Below are 18,799 nucleotides of genomic sequence, written 5' to 3' on the forward strand. Positions count from 1 at the left end.
TCATACAGCACAAAAGCACCCCTGAACATTCAGAGAAATCGTTAAGCAAAACAAGGAAAGGACAGACTCAAGACTCAGTGAAATATCAAAGCCATAGTGATTTTCATTTTCAAGCATCATCAGTGAGAATAAAAGTGTTCCCTCTCAGCATAAGTAGAGCAGCATGTTAAACTATGCAGTAAAACCATTTACTTTTAGGGATGTTTTTACATAGTACACTGCACTTAGTGGTGTTTGTGGCTAATGTGTCTGGCTAAAAATTCAGTAAGAAAGAATTTTAAGGAATTCAGAAGATAATTAGAGATATGTAGAGAGAAGTAGAGATCGACTGATATTGATTTATTATTACTGATACCGACAATTTGCATATTTATGTACCCGATAACTGACATGCAAACAGAGATTTATTTATTGTTTTACTTCTGGTTTTGACATAATGATAACACCACTGAACTGAACAAACTGTTTTATATATAACAATTTTGTCAATTTCAAGGCCTCCTTGCATACAAAACAAAAAAAAAGTCTTATTTATACACCAATAAACAAAGAGCGAGAAAAAAATAAAATAAAGTGCTCTGTTACAAAAGCGTCTTTTTTAAAATAAAAGCTTTGTTGAGGTAAACAGATTACGTGACTCCGTGATTTTGTCTCTATTTCTTGGTGCCAAGCTGCTTAAACTACATATCAAGCATTTATGTAACACATCTAATTTGTGCATTAATACCTGTTAAATTAAATAAAGTTTATTAATTAAAGCAAAGCAAGTATACTTGTTGACTCATCTCTCCTCAGATAAAGTTCTGCAATGGTGATCCTGCTAGCAATTCTCAAAATGCCCACAAGATGGCGTCATTTATCGGTGGAACTGATATTACAAAACTGATACCCGATTATGGAAAAATGCTTAAATACTGGGAGAAATATCGGTAAAACCGATTATCGGTCAATCTCTAGAGAGAAGCCTGGCACAAGCACAGATTTGCACATCAAAACAAATTCATAAGGTGCCATAGTAAAAGCCAGCTGCAAGGGCCATTTTAAAAAGAGCTTGGAGTTATATGTACTCTGCACACACAAAACATTTGCCAAACATAAGCAGTTGTATCACCAGGAAACTAACAAAGCCAACAATACTGAATGCAGTTGGGACACAGTGTTTCTCAGACAAGAGCTTGAGATTTTAGCACATGGCACAAATTTACTTACTTAATCAACTATACATTGTATAAAATAATGAAAATAACACCCTATAAATTTCCAGTAACACATAGTACTCATATTACGAAAGATTAGCTAGTGCTTGCATTAGCCACTACAGGACTGCAGTATGAGTACTGAAAGTGAGGGATTTGAATTGAAAACCGTACAGATATATCCTTGCATATACAAAGAAAAAAAGAATTAAACTTGAACACCAGCCTATAGACTTTGTGTATGTGTACTGGTATTAGTCATTTATTAAGCATTAATTATTTTGAGAAAAATAAGGTCACTAATTCCAATCTGGTCTACTTCTTCCTGAGTTCAGGCTAGTTACTAACACCAGTCTGTCTGGTCTACTACTACCTGAGTACAGCCTGTCTTCACAATTGCAATAAGCAGTAAATTGTTCATACAGTATCCTCTTGGAGATTTTAATTGTGAAATGAGACACAGAAATGGAGCACAATTAAATGTGTTGCTTTGTGCTTTAGGGCAAGGGTTCAAAAACTAGGGGTTGATTTACACATGGGGTGGCAAGAGAAACTCACAATCTCCTATTTTGTTTCATTCATTTATTTCACAGATGAATATTGGAACTAACGAAGATGGATTTTGTGTTACTGGAAATCACATTCAGATAAGCCACTTTTTATATAAATAATGTTTGCATTATTTTTGTCTTTTTCACTATCCTGGACAGATTTCCCCGTCAATCTACCTCCATGAAACAAACTAACATAATGTCTTAAATCATATACTTATGCTCTATTCTAGTCCGTTACTGAGCACTAACATGAATCAGTTTTCCTATTATAGTTGGTATTTGAATTTTAAAAACCTCTCATGTTGCTTTCAAACCTATTGAATTCTCTGTTTTGTGTACCAGTCTTCTGGACTTTTTAGATGAGTAAATATTTTTGAGTACAAGGTAAATAATTAGTAAATACTTTTCTATTTGAGACAATAACAGTCACTAATCCAAAGTGTGATCTAGTAAATTCAACTTTTAAATCTGCCAGAAATGCAATAACAAATAATTTGGAATGTCCTGAAAAAGAAAGAAACCACTGGTGTACTAACAAACACGCATCGAACAAGTCAGCCAAAGAAAAACAACAGTTGGTGACAAAATCAGTGTTAGAACAATGAAGAAAAACCCCAAAACATTAGTGACATCACCAACAATCTCAACAAGGAAGGGGTGATGGCATCACAATCCATCACTCAAAGAAGACTTTGAGAGCAGAAAAACAAACGCCATGCCACAAGATGCAAACCACTCATCAGCAGAATCGGAAGGCCAAATTGGAATTCACAAATAAATACAGATAAGAGTCACAAAACTTCTGGAACCAAGATTAACCTCCAGCAAAGTGAAGGAAAGTGTGGAGAAATAAAGGCTCTGCTCATGAATCAAAACATATGAGCTCATCTGTCAAGCATGGTGGAGGTTGTGCCATGGCATGGACATGAACGGCTGCTTGTGGAATATGCTCACTAATCTTTATTGATGATGTAACTCATGGTGGAAGCAGCAGAATAAATTCAGAAGTCTACAGTCTACATTCTGTTCATCAATTTATTGCCTTACTGCATCCAGTCTAATTATCATGCAGCAAGACAATGACCCAAAACACACTGCCAACACAACAAATGACTTCATCAGGGGGAAAATAGTGCAAGGTATTAGACTGGCTAAGTCAGGGGTTCCCAAACTTTTCCAGGGCAAGGCCCCCCAAATGGCATTTACATTTTACCCCCCTTTTGCAAGATGTCTTTAAAACACATTAAAAATACAGACTTCTGAATATATCCCCCTTTTTATTAATAATTACATCTTATATCTTTACATTTCATTAGGAATTGATTGTGTGTGTGTGTGTGTGTGTGTGTGTGTGTGTGTGTGTGTGTGTGTGTGTGTGTGTGTGTGTGTGTGGTTGTCTGAGGGTAAAAATTTATTTTTCACACCAAATTGTTGAGGCCCCCCGGGTGCCCCCTGCCGGCCCCCACTTTGAAAACCACTGGGCTAAGTCAATCACCAGACCTTAACCCAATTGAGTATGCATTTCACTTCCTGGAGAGGAGAGTGAAGGAAAAAAGCCCCCAAAACAAACAACAACTGAAAGAAGCTGTGGTACAGACCAGGAAAGGTATCACAAAAGAAGAATGCAACAGTTTGGTGATGTCAGTGGGTCACTGGCTTGACGTAGTTATTGCAAGCAAGGAATATGCAACCAAATATTAAATGGTATTTACTTTAAGTCTGTCCATTCCAATACTTTTGGTCACCTAAAAAAATTGGGTGGTCTGTGCCAAACGTGCCATTTATTAAGTTGTTTAACCCATCTAGATATAAATATCAGGAAATGAAGGCTGAAATTATAATCTATTGCCTCATTCATCTTTTGATCTCAAACCCAGTCTTCAGTGTATAGCAAAAACAAAAGAACTGGCCTTGCTGTTCCAGTAGTTACGAAGAGGACTGTATGTATGTTACTGACATAAAATATTAATATGTTAAAGTAGTCCTATATGATGAATTTGGAATAAAAAAAAAATGCAGGGTGGTCAATGCTTGTGGTCACAGAAAATTCATAATATCCATTGGGGTCATCTGCCCAAAAGGTTTGTGAATCCTGCAGTAGAGGATCCTGTTTATAATACTGCATGCAAATTACACCTCTAAGTGCCACAGGTGGGTATTTAGGGCAAAATTAACTGTTTTTGTTTGTTTGAAGGTACTCTATAATTCTGTACTATTATTTATATTACTATTATTTACCTCTCTGTTTTTTTCTGAAGTTCCCAAAATAACCATGTTGGAAAGGATCAGTTGTTGGATGAGCTGCACCTGAGATAAACTTAGAAACATTTCCAGGGCTGATGTGACATTTAACTCCAAACTGTGTCCACACACCACAATATCCTAGAGAGAGAGGGAGAGAAAGAAATGGATGAAAAGATATACTAAGAGAGTGAAAACGCATTCTGTACCATGGCAGCACTTGGGACATGCAGAGTTCCACACCCACATTTGTTTTTTCCAGCCAGCTAACCACTATGGAATTCCTTCCCTCTCTGCTGCCTTGTACAGTGCTGTGAAAAAGTATTTGCACTATCCTGATTATTTCTGTTTTTGTGTATATCTCATACTAAATTGTTTCAGAAATTAAAACAAAATCTAAAATAAAACAAAGGGCAACCTGAGTAAACACAAAATACATTTTTAAATGATAATGCTATTTATTGAAGCAAAAAAGTTATCCAATACCAACTGGGCCTGTGTGAAAATGTATTTGGCCCTGTAGTTACTAATTCCCCTAATTTATGAAACCATTCATAATGGGGTTCAGCTGGACTAGATGCAACCTGGCCTGATTACTGCAATCCCTGTTCAATCAAATCAACACTTAAATATAACTTTTTCAACAGCATGAAGTTGGGTAAAAGGTCTTACCCAGTAACACACTATGCCAAAGTTGAAAGAAAATCCAAAAATGCTGAGGAAGAAGGTGACTGAAATACATCAGTATGGAAAGAGTTACAAAGCTATTTCAAAGGCTCTGGGACTCCAAAGAACCACAGTGAGAGCCAGTATCTCCAAAATTCCCCCAAGTGCACAGCAACTACTCATCCAGCAAGTTACAAAAGAGCCAAGGACAACATCAATAGAACTACAGGCCTCTCTTGCATCAATAAAGGTCACTGTTAATGACTCCACTATCAGAAAGACACTGGGCAAAAATGGTATCCATGGAAGACTGGCGAGGTGAAAACCACTGCTAACCCAGAAGAAAATTCAGGCTCGTCTGAATTTTGCCAAAACACACCTTGATGATACTCAAACCTTTTGGGAGAATGTTCTGTGGATTGATGAGCAAAAGTGGAACTGTTTGGAAGACAGGGGTCCCGTTACATCTGGCATAAACCAAACACTGAATTCCACAAAAAGAAAATCATACCTATGGTCAAGCATGGTGGTGGCAGTGTGGTGATGTGGGGATGCTTTGCTGCTTCAGGGCCTGGGCAACTTGTAATAATTGAGGGATGCATGAATTCTGCTCTCTACCAAAAAATCCTAAAGGGGAATGTCCGGTCTTCAGTACACAAGTTGAAACTCAAGCACAACTGGATTACGCGGCAAGACAAAAATCCACAGACTAAGTACAAGTCCACCTCTGAATGGCTTAAAAAAAAAAACAAAATTAAAAGTTTTAGAATGGTCAAGTCCTGACTTGAACCAATTGAGATGCTGTGACAGGACCTTAAATGGGCAGTTCATGCTTGAAAACTTTCCCGTGTGGCTGAATTAAAACAGTTTTGCAAAGAAGAGTGGGCCAAAATTCCACCACAGCAATGTGAAAGACTGTTCTCCAGTTATCGGAAGTGTTTGGTTGCCGTTATTGCTGCTAAAGGTTGCACAACCAAATTTTAAGTTTAAGGGGGCAATTAGTTTTTCACATGGGTGACAGTTGTTGGGGAGATATATATATATATATATATATATATATATATATATATATATATATATATATATATATATATATAAACTGTATAGTGTGTTTACTCAGGTTACCTTTGTTTTATTTCATTTGAAGATCTAAAACTATTCAGTGCGAGTTATACACAAAAACAGAAGAAATCAGGCAAATACTTTTTCACAGCACTGTATAGTTCAAGTCTGACATTTTTCAACATTTAGCGTTTGTACCGACAAGTAAGAAAACAAAACATGAAGGTACTGAGATGTGGGTGGAAATATGCGTCTATGGATGTGTATAAATAAGGTCTAATTCCATGACATCACTTAATAATGCTTGTTTCTAAAAATTGTCTTGTTTGTACCTCCATTGGTCTGTTGTCAGAGGTCACAGGTTTACTGTAGATGATGGCAGGAGCAGCAGTGATGCGTACAGAGAAGTCTGTCAGGATAGGAGTGAGGATTGCTCTCCTCTCCTGGTGCTTCTGAATGCTAAAAGCAGACACACAGATGCATGAAATCCATTATTACCCAACGTTGACTTGCCCTGAAGCCAGTGTAAATACAAAAGCACACTACAAAATATTGATTCTACTAAACAAATAAGAAATTAATGGACAACTAGTGTACCGATGGGATTTTGTTTTTATCGGTGTTCAATAAATCCAGCCTATACTGTTTACTAACAACCTACACACATGTAACTTTGGAACATATCACAATAGAAACATTTAATTTAACTTTTATCATCTGCCTAGCCTAAGTCCCCTGCAAAAAACAGTGAAATAAACATTACTCTGCATCCAATAGTACTATTTTTTGCATTCCTCCTTCCATTATTTCTGTTACCAGATGTTTTGTTGGGCATATCGCTTACTGTACATCCAAGATGCCCTATTATGAGGTGAGTATGTGATGATTTGCTGAGGAGTTTTATTATTCAAAATAAGAAAATAACTTCAGCACTTTTCCTGGCTTTCCCTATAGTTTCCTTCACTACAACAGGTAGAGTGATTGATCTTACATTTAGGTGGTAGTTTATTGAAGAAGTTTCATTTTTGGCAGAACTGCATTCTGTACAAAGCTCTATAGAGTTATTTCTTGGGAGTAAATATACTGAAAATATATCGCTGCAACTGTTACAATTTAAATAAAAAAATTAAAACAAAACTTTTCAAAATCAAAACAGAATAATCCATGTTCCATTATATATGTATTTATGTCCAGCAATATCAATCTCGATCTTGTTGTTAAGCGCAGAACAACAGATCTCTTATTAGAAGCTTTTATGATACTATTTTATATCTAACCCTGCACACGGTGCAATTCAGCTTTCTGCATTTTTTTCTCTATGGGTGGGATTGTTATTAAACACAAATCAAGCTCAAATCAGTGAAGCAGCCTCCAAAACCATGTTTAGACATTTATTTGGATCTGATTTTGTGGATCTGAAGTATGTTATCTGCACCAGAGCTACAGTATTTCTTGAACACATCTGAATATATGAATCTGATTCATATAGTGTTCAACTTGAGCAATTAACCAAAATAACACTGACCAGTACTTTGTCTAACCACACAAGTTTCAACAGTTTAAGGATATCTGTTTTTAAAACTACATTTTAGAAAGGAATGTGTACTAACTGTAAATCAGAAATGAGCATTAAGCTTGCACTGTAAACATTTTGAAACATATGAATGACTGCAAACAGGTTTGTACTGTATTCTGAATTTTCTGAACTGCACTAGGTAACATAAAATGTACTGCCTGAATTGTACGACAATTGTCAGCTGTTCTGTTCTGAAATGTATGTACATCTGTCCAGTGGTTCCAGCTGGTGTTGAAATCCCCTTTCCCTGCATATTTTATAGTTTCCAATAAGAAACCCCGATATATCTCTCACTGAATAGTTATAAGTAGAATTAAAATGACCAAAAATCAATTGCTTAGTCTCAATGATCCCTCTTCAACCCCCTCCTACTTGGTTTAAGTCCTTGGATTCAACTAACTTTTACTTGAAAAACAAACCATCCAGAATATACCACAATACAGAAGACCCACGGAGATATACAAGCTCCAAAATTTTACCACTACTTTCTTGCTAATTACAACAGATATTAAAATGGATAAACCCCAACCAGACAGACGGGTCATGGATCAATGTGGACCAAACACTGCAAAGATTTCAGGACAGCAGACATAGACCATTTATCAATCACATACTCAAATACCACCCCTAATTCAACAACACAACAATAGCAACAACTCTGGCAGCTTGGTGAAATTCCACAAAATTACACTCTGCACTCTCACTGAATATTAAAACTGCCATTTGGGACAACCCTGATTTTCTCATAAATAATAATAATAATAATTAAAGCTGCAAGCAGCATTTTTGGGGCCAAGCACCCACACTCGGTGGGCTGCATATTCAAAGACATGCTACAATTGTTTCTTAAGGCATCACAGGAAAGCATAGCCATAACTATAAGCAAATGGATTTTTAAAAAAAAACAAAAAAACAAAAAAAAAAACCATGTTGACATAATCCAAGATGGAGGAAAATCTAATTAGACAGAAATTGTCATAATAGGGTGCGTTGAACCCGGCTTGACCCAGGGAATCCAGCGATTTCTGGACACATGGTTCAAAGGTTATGACCATAAACGTACTTTCCAAATTAGGCCAACATTTGTCCCGATGGTGGCGATACAAAGTTGGCAGCACTTGGCACAAATTTGGTCAGAATATTCCTTAGACCCTCCCCAATCAGTGTGCCAAATTTCACAAATTTTTACCAGACAGTTCTATGGGCTGCCATAGACACCCTGGCCAGAAGAAGAAGAAGAAGAAGAAGAAGGAGGTAACATAGAATAGGGTGCTTACGCCTTTGGTGCTTGGCCCCCAAACAGAATACTAAATTTTGCTTCATTGATTGATAAAGGCATCACTCACCTTAAACATACAGTATATTCCACAATAACACCCTGGTGTCACTTTTACAATTTTCTAGGAAATTCGGCATTGGCAGCAATCAGTTTTATGATCTGATTGCTGACTGAGACTGGACAAAATTTTGTTTCCTCTACTCTAATACACTGACCTGAATCAGCTAAATAAGGGACCCTTCCTGCGTGTGTCGTAACAAGCAAAATACTAAATTATGCAGGCAGGCATACTGTGTGTAAAAGTCCTGTCTACCTGAGAATCAACTGTAATGATGTGGTGTAGATGGTGTGGGACTTACCTGCTGGCCATATTCCACTCCAGTGCTGGATTTTGAGAACTTCTTTCACCCTCAGGTGGTGTGCCACTCTTCATTCCTTCTCCCTGAGGCTGCAGCTGCCCCCATTGTGCAGTGCCCACATTGATGCTCTGGAGGTCGATTTGATACTGACGATCCTCAACCTCTGACCCTGGGTCACGTAGAACACCCAGATTCAGTGCTCTTCTGAAGAAGGGGAGAGGAGAGCAACGTTAGCAGTATTGTACCACAGGTGCAATACTGATCGATCATGATGAAAGGGTTCTCTTTCTTGCTTTCTTTTCAGTATCTCAAAATGGGATATATCTCTCTGTGTAGCCCTCAGACACCTTTACTTTAATACACTTGCTGGCTGACAGTCATGACATATTGTATGTGTAAGGGAGGGGATGCTACTCACCCATACTTAAGGGCTAACGCACAGTCACCACATCTTTCAAATACCTCTTCTCACTCTACCTCGACATAGCTGCTTTAGGCTCTCCCTGAGACCTCCAATGCAGACTACCACACCAAACTGGTTTGTCGGACAACAGCATGTCATTTGTGGAGAGCTTAACCTCTCCAAGCTTTCAAACAAGGAGAAAATACAGCTTTTGGATGTTCTAGTGGTCCCAAAAAGCTAGTTTGGTACTGCTGTAGCCTCCATGCACCAGATCTGTAAGCCATCAGGATCCCAAAATGCCCCATGGTATACACAAAAGGAACTTCCAGAACAGCCTACCCCCTGGAGGTGAGACGCATGGCCAACGAAGCCTCACTCATCCAAACCAGCCCAGAAGAATCAGACCTCTCCAGGCTTCCACTCAAGCTGGGAAGAATAGACCCTGCGCTACCTTCTGCACTGAAAAGGAGAGTAAGCTGCCAGTCTGGTCAAACATTGACATTTCTTTCCTCACAAAGCTTTCTTGTTGAGCCTTTTCTGGTGTGTGGAACCCCAGTTGGAGCCCAGTTTACAACACCCAGCTAAGAAAAAGTGAGACTGTCCTCAGGTGAGAACTCTTTTAGAGCCACCTTCAAAGCACAAGCTTTGACACAAGCACACATCAGTTCAGTTCTAAGAGGAGAAGACAGGACTAAGAGTGATTCTACAAACCCACACCAAGCCTCATACAAAAATGACTAAGTGCACTAAGTCCACATTAGAGTAGCTGGGTCCCATAGCTGGAGATAGGCTTGGTGGTGGTGTCTGCAACCAAGTGCCTGGTGACTGGGCAACTCACGTAACCTAGTCAGGTTCAGCTCAAAATAGGATTCACCTCCAAAAAGATGATGGGTGGAAGTAAGGTATCATACTCTGGAGTTTGCACAAGAGATCTCAAGTGGGTGTGAGGATACTCACCAGTCCCCATACTGATGGCCTAGCAGAGTGTACATGGAAAAATTTTACTGAAAGGTTCATAGGCTGTGTGAAGTCTGTAGTTTGGGTTGTTCAACTGGAGAGTGGTAATGCAGGGTAATGCATTAAGTACAGATTGAACATTTAGAACCATAAACTAAAATTGTGACATGAAGTCCATGCAGAGTGAGATTTTGCCAACAACGTTGTTGAAAAATGAAAACTAACATTATTGAAAGGCATACTTTGTAAAGGTCACTTAATGGATTGTACTTATTTTTGTAATCCAGCATGATGTCAATTAGATTATCCAATGTGGTTTGTAGTTGTAGAGACAGCACAAGCAATCTTCAAGTGCTTAGTGACTGTGTGCTGTGTTCCTTGTTTTTTTTCTTCTCCTCAATTTAGCATCACTCAGGCTGAATATCTGACAAGCTATTGTAGATTTGTGTTTGTTTTAATCAATCAATCAGTCAGTCAATCAATCAATCGATTGATAAATCAATCAATGAACCAGGAGGAAGGTACTAAGTAGAGAACCTTGTAGGTAACATGGGGTTTGTGTATTGCACTCACTGATAGTGTGTGGGATGTACTTACTGATAAATATCTTTTCGCAGTATGGTGCGGGTGAGAGGATTATCTGCCTGAGGAGCCATGCTGACTGACCCAATCTTGAGAACAAGTGTGTCCTCTACCTTCTCCTTCAGGTGAGAACCTGCATACCCACACATTAAATCAACAATCACACTTAGTTGATGTTTTATTAAACACTTTATGAAGAGTCTAGTTGATGTACTGCTGGTATAGGAAAAAAATCCCCATATTTGGGAGCTCACTGCTGTCCTGAAGGGGGAAGAAGATTCGGATCACACTTGTATTGACGTAGATGAGTGGCAGACTGCTTGAGGAGAAGGCACGGCCTCTCATTGGCTGGCCAGCTGACCGGAACTCTTTGACCATCCATCTGGAAGGTGGAGGTGAGAGTGTGTGGAACACCTGGGTTATGCTGGCCAGTAGGGGGCATGAGAGCACCAGGTCAAATGGCTGAGCAGTCAGCAGGATTTCGTGTAGATGTTGTGGGGAGCCATCAGACCCACCACTACTAAGCCTCTGAGGTCCTGCTTTCTCATGCCGTGCTGTTAGCTTATGGAGGACATTGCAGGTCACGGCCTGTGTGTATGTCAATGACAGGAAGCCATGAGGCTGGTGACATGCCTCCAAAGCCTTTGCTGCCATCTGTTCAACCAGGAAAACCACATACAGCCAATCAAATGTTAATATGAGAGGCAGTTAGACAAGGTAATAAGTGAAACATTTCAATTGTTTATAAAGACAGTGAAGTAACACTAATTTATAGTATATAAACTGTATAAAGCTGACCAACAACTATAATTAACTGATATGTTTGTTGTGAGACTTTGAAGAGTTTGTGATCCATTCAAGAATGTTCTGTATTTCTGCATGAATTGCTTAAGTAATATGATTAAAAATAAATAAATAAATAAATAAATAAATAATAAGTCCCCTTCAAAAGTATTGGAACAGCAAGATCAATTCTGATGTTTTTTTCTATACATTGAAGACATTTGGGTTTGAGATCAAAAGATGACCGATCTGAATTTCAGCTTTCATTTCCTGTTATTTACATCTAGATGTGTTAAACAACTTAGAACATGGCACCTTATCATCATTATCACCATTGTCTTGGTTATTATTATTTTTATTATTAAATACAAAATAATCACATGCACAATTTCTTTACAGCAATTTTTCTTACACAGATCATCATTTCATGCACCCTCCTATGAAGGTAAAATGGTGCCAAAAAGATTTGCATGCCCTCGCAGGGTAAGATTTGTGAAAGTGTACATAAGATTGCAAGGGTAAATTAAATTTGCATGTGCAACTGAAGCTTTGTAAAGATCTAAATCAAGTTTCAAGTATAAGACAAAAAGATTTGCAGCATTTCACTGTTTTTCGTATGTGTAATTCATTTGTTGTGAAACTGCAGCTTCATGTTAATGCGAAATAAATATGATCCGTATTCTTCTGACTTCCATTTTTCCGCGCTTACACTTTTGGCACATTTATTTAGCTGAAATAATGACTAAAAGCATTGCAAGCCTGTGAAGAACTGCAGAACGGACTGGCCGCGTAGAACCAACCTGTATGTGTAAAAAAAAATTAACTGTTGCAAATGTCCAAATGACGTGTTGTGTACATAGGGAGAATATTTTCCTGAAATAACCAGATATGTACTGTTCCATCTTTCTTTTAGCTGAGCTTACACTTTTGGCATGATTCTCTCACTCATTAGAGTTTTGCAAGCGTGAGGGGGAAGGTGGGTCTACCTTCTTCTAGTAGCCAATCAAATGAGGTTCTCGTTGACTCTCGATTTACTCTTATCTTATTGCTTCAATAAACACGCCAGAAGACATCTTTATCTTCATTTAGCTCAGCATCGCTCTCGCTGCCAGAATGGTACTTTTAACGCACACACAAACATATATGCACACACACACACACACACACACACATACATTATATATATATATATATATATATATATATATATATATATATATATATATATATATATATATATATATAATGTATGTGTGCCTGTGTGTGTGTGTGTATAAGAAATCTAAGAAATTAAAAAAGTTCTTGGATTTGTTTGGCATTTACTTACAAATTCTATATACCATATAATCTGCTTACACCACTGAGCTGATGGTAAACTCTATAATTAAAAAGTTTAATACCAAATCTCTGAAAATTAAAACTCAAAGGGTGTATCTATTGCTTTTTTATTCTATTCTGTGTCAGACTAAGTTGCAAGTTCTCAGAATCATGCAGTGCTCATGCCAACAATACCCAATACAATACAGCTCTAAATATTAAATACCCAGGTTGGGGTAATCTCTACTGGCATTTTTCCTTTAAAAAGTTCATTCACACATAGACCGACTCGCAGCGACAAAGCAACCAGAGACCATTCAGTATCAATGAGAGCTGGTAACTTCCAGCAACATGAGCGGCAGTGACAATTGGTGACTAGATGTGTGTGTCCAGCTAAATTTCAGAAAAGTTTAACTTTATGCAAATTTGGAGTGACTTGGTGCAGCGACTACCAATGGGAGTGAAGACAGTATAGTGCATGTGATTCGTAGCCACCTGTGCTCATTAATAGAAGCAGCCATTGCGTGAATAGCCAATTAGCTTAGTTTAGGGTCTTAGCGGGTTTAAAGCAAGCAACAACAAAAAAAAAATAATAATAATAATTATTATTATTATTGGTGCAATCAAGCAAAATCCCGGTGTAGCTCTTATACTGGGTGAAGTGTCCAGCTTGTCGCTGCTTCAGCGCCTGGGAACGAGCAGCACTGAGCTCGACACTTCACCCAGGAGTGGCTGAAGAGCTGCGGTCCGGCAAGAGCTGCGGTCCGGCTCCCGGTCATCAAACATATAGTGAATGACACCCCGATGGTGATGCTCACATACTGAGATAGGAGCTACACCGGGATTTTGCTCAGTTGCAACATAAAGCGAGTGTGCTACATTATTATTATTTTGCTTTAAATGCACTAAGGCCATAAGCTAAGCTAACTGGCACTTGCGCTTTTGTCGCAGATAGATGGCCGCAATGGCACTGCTTCTCCTTCATCTTGTAGGATATGATGCATATTTGAATTTTATATAAAGATCGCTCACCCTCCAGAATGTTTAATTTTAGTGTCAATAGAACTAGTTTGTTATAAAAAGTGGAATGCTAGTTGTTACTATTGCAACCAGTAGTAGGAACACCTACTGGCAACTTCATTGTACAGCGACTGGTGGCTATCAGAAATAAAATTGCTATGTGTGTGAACGTACCTTAATGAGTGAAAGAATCATGCCAAAACTGTAAGTGCAGCTAAAAGAAAGACAGAACAGTACATATCTGGTAATTTCAAGAAAATATTTTCCCTACATACACAAGTCATTTGGACATTTGCTACAGTTTATTTTTTACACATGCAGTTCTATGAGGTCAGTTCGTTCTGCAGTTCTTGACACCAATGTTTTTGCTTGCAAATCGCTGTTCACAGGCTTGCAATGCCTTTGGGCATGTTTCAGCTAAAATAATGTGCCAAAACAGTAAGCGTGGAAAATCGGAAGTCAGAAGAATACAGATCATATTTATGTCGCGTTAATACTAAGCTGCAGTTTCACAACACATTAATAACACTTACGAAAAACAGTCAAACGCTGCAAATCTTGTTTTGTCACGCTTGAAACAATGATTTACACCTTTACAAAGCTTCACTTACGTATGCAAATTTAATTTATGCTTGCATAAATCTTATGTACACTTTCACAAACCTTACCCCGTACGGGAATGTGAATCTTTTTGGCATCATTTTAACTTCATACCCTCCAAAACAACATGAGCTTGTAAAGAATGAACAATATTGCAAAGAATGAATTAGATTTGCCTGATAGCTTAGTGAGGAAACAAAGCATTCAGCAGCCTACTGAAAACACACACAAAGGACTGACTCTAGAATTTCATATAAAAATAAAAAAAAGTCAATAAAATAGTTTTTTTTTTTTTAGCCAAAAGATTAGAGGAGTGCTTGGAATGGTGTACAGATTAATTAGAAATGTTCAGTACTCAGTCTGTGTGTGGGTGTGTAGGCTGTTGGAAACTCTAAGTTGCCAAATCAGAGGTAAGACAGAAGCGCTTACAGGAGGAAAGAAGGCAGAGAAGTGGCTGAAGGGGTCTTGGTGCTTGGCTTGGCGAAGCAGCAGGGTACGTCGGTTCAGTTTGTCCGTGCAGGATAGCAGCACCCCGCTACACACACCTGGCCACATGGGACCAGCCTTCCCACTAGAACCCCAATGTAAGTTTAGAAGAGGACAAACAAAAAAGTAAAAAGGTGAAAAGACAAGATTTTGACTTTTTGTCTTGTCAATTCATTTGTAACAGAGTACACTGAAAAGGATAGAAGCAGCACCAGTTTGGTGAAATTAAAGACTCATCCACGTAACAATTCCCTCAGCAAAATGCTTACACAGGCCACCAGAGGGCCCAAATGCAAATTTCTCCACCAGTATTTTTGCTGTTATGTGTTTACACTTTTTTTTTTTTTTTATCTTCACAAATTAGAAATGTATGTGTTTAATCTGTTAGGCATGTGCAATATTTCATTTACTTACTATTTTATTGTCCTTACATGATATTATGGGAGGGTTGGGAGGATTAATTTAAAAAATATATTCTGTTACAGTTACAAATTACTTCATAAAAAATGTAATCAGTAATGTAATCCAAGTATCACAATATGAAAGTAATCTGTAATTGTTTTTGGATTACTTCACAGTCACATATGTAAATAAAGTCTAGAGAAAAGCAATATGATCTAAAATACTTTTATTCAGAGCTTATTTTAGAGCTTAAAATCATTTACACATTTGAATGACCAGGTAATACGAAGCAATGTGATAACATGGAATTAAAAATGACCTTATATGGCCATGGGCATTGTTTCGACTCAAGACAACTATCATTTGCTGCTATTGTCAAGCAACCGTTGGACGCAGTACACAACAGTGCTTCACCTTTGCGTGTTCGCTGAGAGTAGGCTAATGGTTGAGAGGCAGGAATTTGACCAATAATTGCTGCAAGTCTTTTATAATCGACCAATTGATGTGCGAGAAGTGGGGAATTACAGAGAGGGGTTAAAGCAATGCAAATATGCACACACATGATGCAGTATTGGACCATATGCATGTCATAATGAAACTAAAGCCTTTTTTAAGATCGGGGAACATGTCTGGAAAAAAGAGGACATATGGTCACCATAACAAAAGCATTTCAGAGAACAATTTATGTTCATTTCTACTAAATTAACTTTGATAATTTGATTTAATTAAAAAACATATTTGCACATGCACCAGCAGGATGCTCACGTGAGCTACAACTGGCCAGAGAGAACCAGAACTATAAGCAAGCACCTGTCTATATTATGTTATGTCAAAAGATTAATTTATTTGGTTTTAAATGAAAAACAATTGTAATCCTGATAGTATTCCCATTTTTTACAAAATGTACCTGTAATCTGATTACTTTTTTTTTTTTACGTAAATGTAACGGATTACAGTTAACTTTTTTTTTGTATCCTAACTACATAACGCATAACTACATAACACGTATTCTGTTACTCCCCAAGCCTAATATTACGATATCCAGTGACATTTACCCTTTTTGCATAGGAGTGCCGCATCGAAGTATGCTAGTAAGAGACATCACTCAGAAATTCTCCAAGAGAGCAGTCTTTTTCTCCCTAATAATATGGGAGAACAGCCAATCAACATATGAATCTGGTATTATCTGTGCAAGAGTTTTGACCTCTCCAATATTAACTTCCTGGAAGACACACCCCTCCCCCCACGAATCTCAACTTGACTCACAGGGTGCTCTTGGATTCTGTCAAGTTAAATGGAGAATGCCTACAGTGGGGGAAATAAGTATTGGACGCGTCAACATTTTTTTCATTAAATATATTTTCAATGAGGTTATCCAAACTAAATTTTCACCAGACATCAGTATTAACTCAAGAAATCTGGAAATATAAAGAATTCACAACATTAAAGTTCATAAATAAAGTTGTGTGTAATGAAGTGGAATGACACAGGAAAAAAGTATTGAGCACACAAAGAAAAAGCAGTTCTCCAAGGCAAGGAACCAGCTGAAATCCATAAGGAATTATACCCCCTATCTGTGTAAATTAATATCAGCTGGTTTAGTAAATTGATGGTCTATAAAAATGCTTTTTGTTACCAGTATCATGGCAGATATCAATATTGAAATCATCTCATAGCTGGATCAGAAAACTGTCACAAGGTTGCGATGGACATACAATTTCATGCATAACACTAGATGTTAAGCTCACGATGACTGGGAGAGACGACTCCATGTGTGTTTACAAAGAAATGGCAATTATGTAGAGGGTGTGTTGTATATAAAGTTACATTTTGCTAATAAATGTTAATTTCCCCTAAGTATATAGACTTCTGGGACACCCTGTAAATATCTATTATTAAAATATTACTGTTTTTTTTTGTGGTTTACTGCACATTACTACACAATCACGTAAAAAGACACCATCCACCAGAGTTTCTGAGATTGCCACTGCCAGTACCGACTGTAGAGCTAGTAATCTTATGCCTTCCCCCTTATCCTTAAACCTCAATTGGAGGAAATTCTAATTTTTCTGTCTTTTTTCTGTTCTTGATGAATAAACCGTTTATTGAAATTTCTTAAACAAAACTCACAAGCAGAGAAAAATCAATATTGCACAGGCCTAACATATGTATATGATTGAACAAGCAAAACATGATTGAGTATGAGCCGTATATGCCACCAAGTAAGTTTCAGCAACAAGCAATACCACCCAGCCTCACCAAATATTCAGCACCAAGAGAATCAATCAGCAACTAATTAAATTAACCATCTCAGCCAATCAGAGGAGGTATAGGGAGAACAACACAGGAGACAAACACTGCATTGCATTTTTGGAACTTTCTGCAATCAGTCTGCAGCAGATATGCAGTCTGTGGATGGGAACAGCTCTGAAATACACATTGCTGCTCCCACTGCCCTGGTATGCTGCAGAATAACTGTGTCTGTTCCTCTGTACAGTTTAGCAGCAGGCTCTGTAACTGGAGAATCTCACCACTGCTTTCTCCTTGCACTGCAGAATCACTCCTTCAAAACAGTCAGCCTCACCTGGTCTAGAACATAACATAACCTATCTCATAACACAATCAGCATACACACCCATCTACAACCTCTCACGAATTAGTTAAAACACTCCTTAAAACACTGAAGCCATGTAAACAGTGTTTGAGATTGGTGTTTTCAACCAAACAATGCAATACAAGTTAACAACGTACAAACATTGAACAGTGAATCATTTTCTTTCATCTACTCACTATTTCCCATTCTTCCCATGTGTCCTACCTGCTTCTGTAATGGTCAATGTTGAAGCTGCTCACTTTACATTTCAGTTTGGTGTACACGTCCTGCATGTCCACTGATGCACTTAGATCCTCCAGCTCACTGAGCACACAGATCTCTGTAAACAAACACAACACTACTTACACATATTCAACAAACTTGCAAATATTATCAGGCACATTTTGTTATATAACAGGCATTCTATTTTATTCTACCAAGCTTGCAAATGAAATAAAATGCTGAGAAATTAACTGCCAAAGGCTTTCTTACAAACACACATGTGAAGATAAAATTTGTTTTTTACCGAGTAGTACTGAGTCTCTCTTTAAATTGGGCGCAGTGCTGTAACCAGTTACAATGGATATAAAAAGTCTAGACACCCCTATTATAATGGCAGGTTTTTGTGATGTGTAAAAAAAAAAAATGAAACCAAGTTAAATCGTGTCAGAGCTTTTTCCACCCTCAATGTGAAATTACAACATATAAAGATATGTGAAAAAC

General features: G+C 37.8%; 1 protein-coding gene across 8 annotated transcripts in view; it reads right to left on the bottom strand.

The window, feature by feature from the left end:
- Window positions 1-18,799, bottom strand: part of LOC128599569 (intermembrane lipid transfer protein VPS13B) — a 252,991-nt gene that overhangs the window by 112,886 nt on the left and 121,306 nt on the right. For 6 of the 8 annotated variants that reach the window (XM_053611298.1, XM_053611299.1, XM_053611301.1 and 3 more), the window contains 7 exons: window positions 18,302-18,416; window positions 15,025-15,166; window positions 11,130-11,529; window positions 10,891-11,008; window positions 8,934-9,137; window positions 6,052-6,178; window positions 3,989-4,132 (listed from right to left, as the gene is read on the bottom strand). In XM_053611298.1, the coding sequence (XP_053467273.1) occupies window positions 3,989-4,132; window positions 6,052-6,178; window positions 8,934-9,137; window positions 10,891-11,008; window positions 11,130-11,529; window positions 15,025-15,166; window positions 18,302-18,416 (1,250 nt within the window). Of the gene's footprint in view, window positions 1-3,988; window positions 4,133-6,051; window positions 6,179-8,933; window positions 9,138-10,890; window positions 11,009-11,129; window positions 11,530-15,024; window positions 15,167-18,014; window positions 18,073-18,301; window positions 18,417-18,799 lie in introns of those variants that run through there. The other 2 variants (XM_053611303.1, XM_053611304.1) reach the window with 2 other exon arrangements.

Source organism: Ictalurus furcatus, chromosome 23, assembly GCF_023375685.1.
Source record: "Ictalurus furcatus strain D&B chromosome 23, Billie_1.0, whole genome shotgun sequence".
NCBI classification, from domain to species: Eukaryota; Metazoa; Chordata; class Actinopteri; order Siluriformes; family Ictaluridae; genus Ictalurus; species Ictalurus furcatus.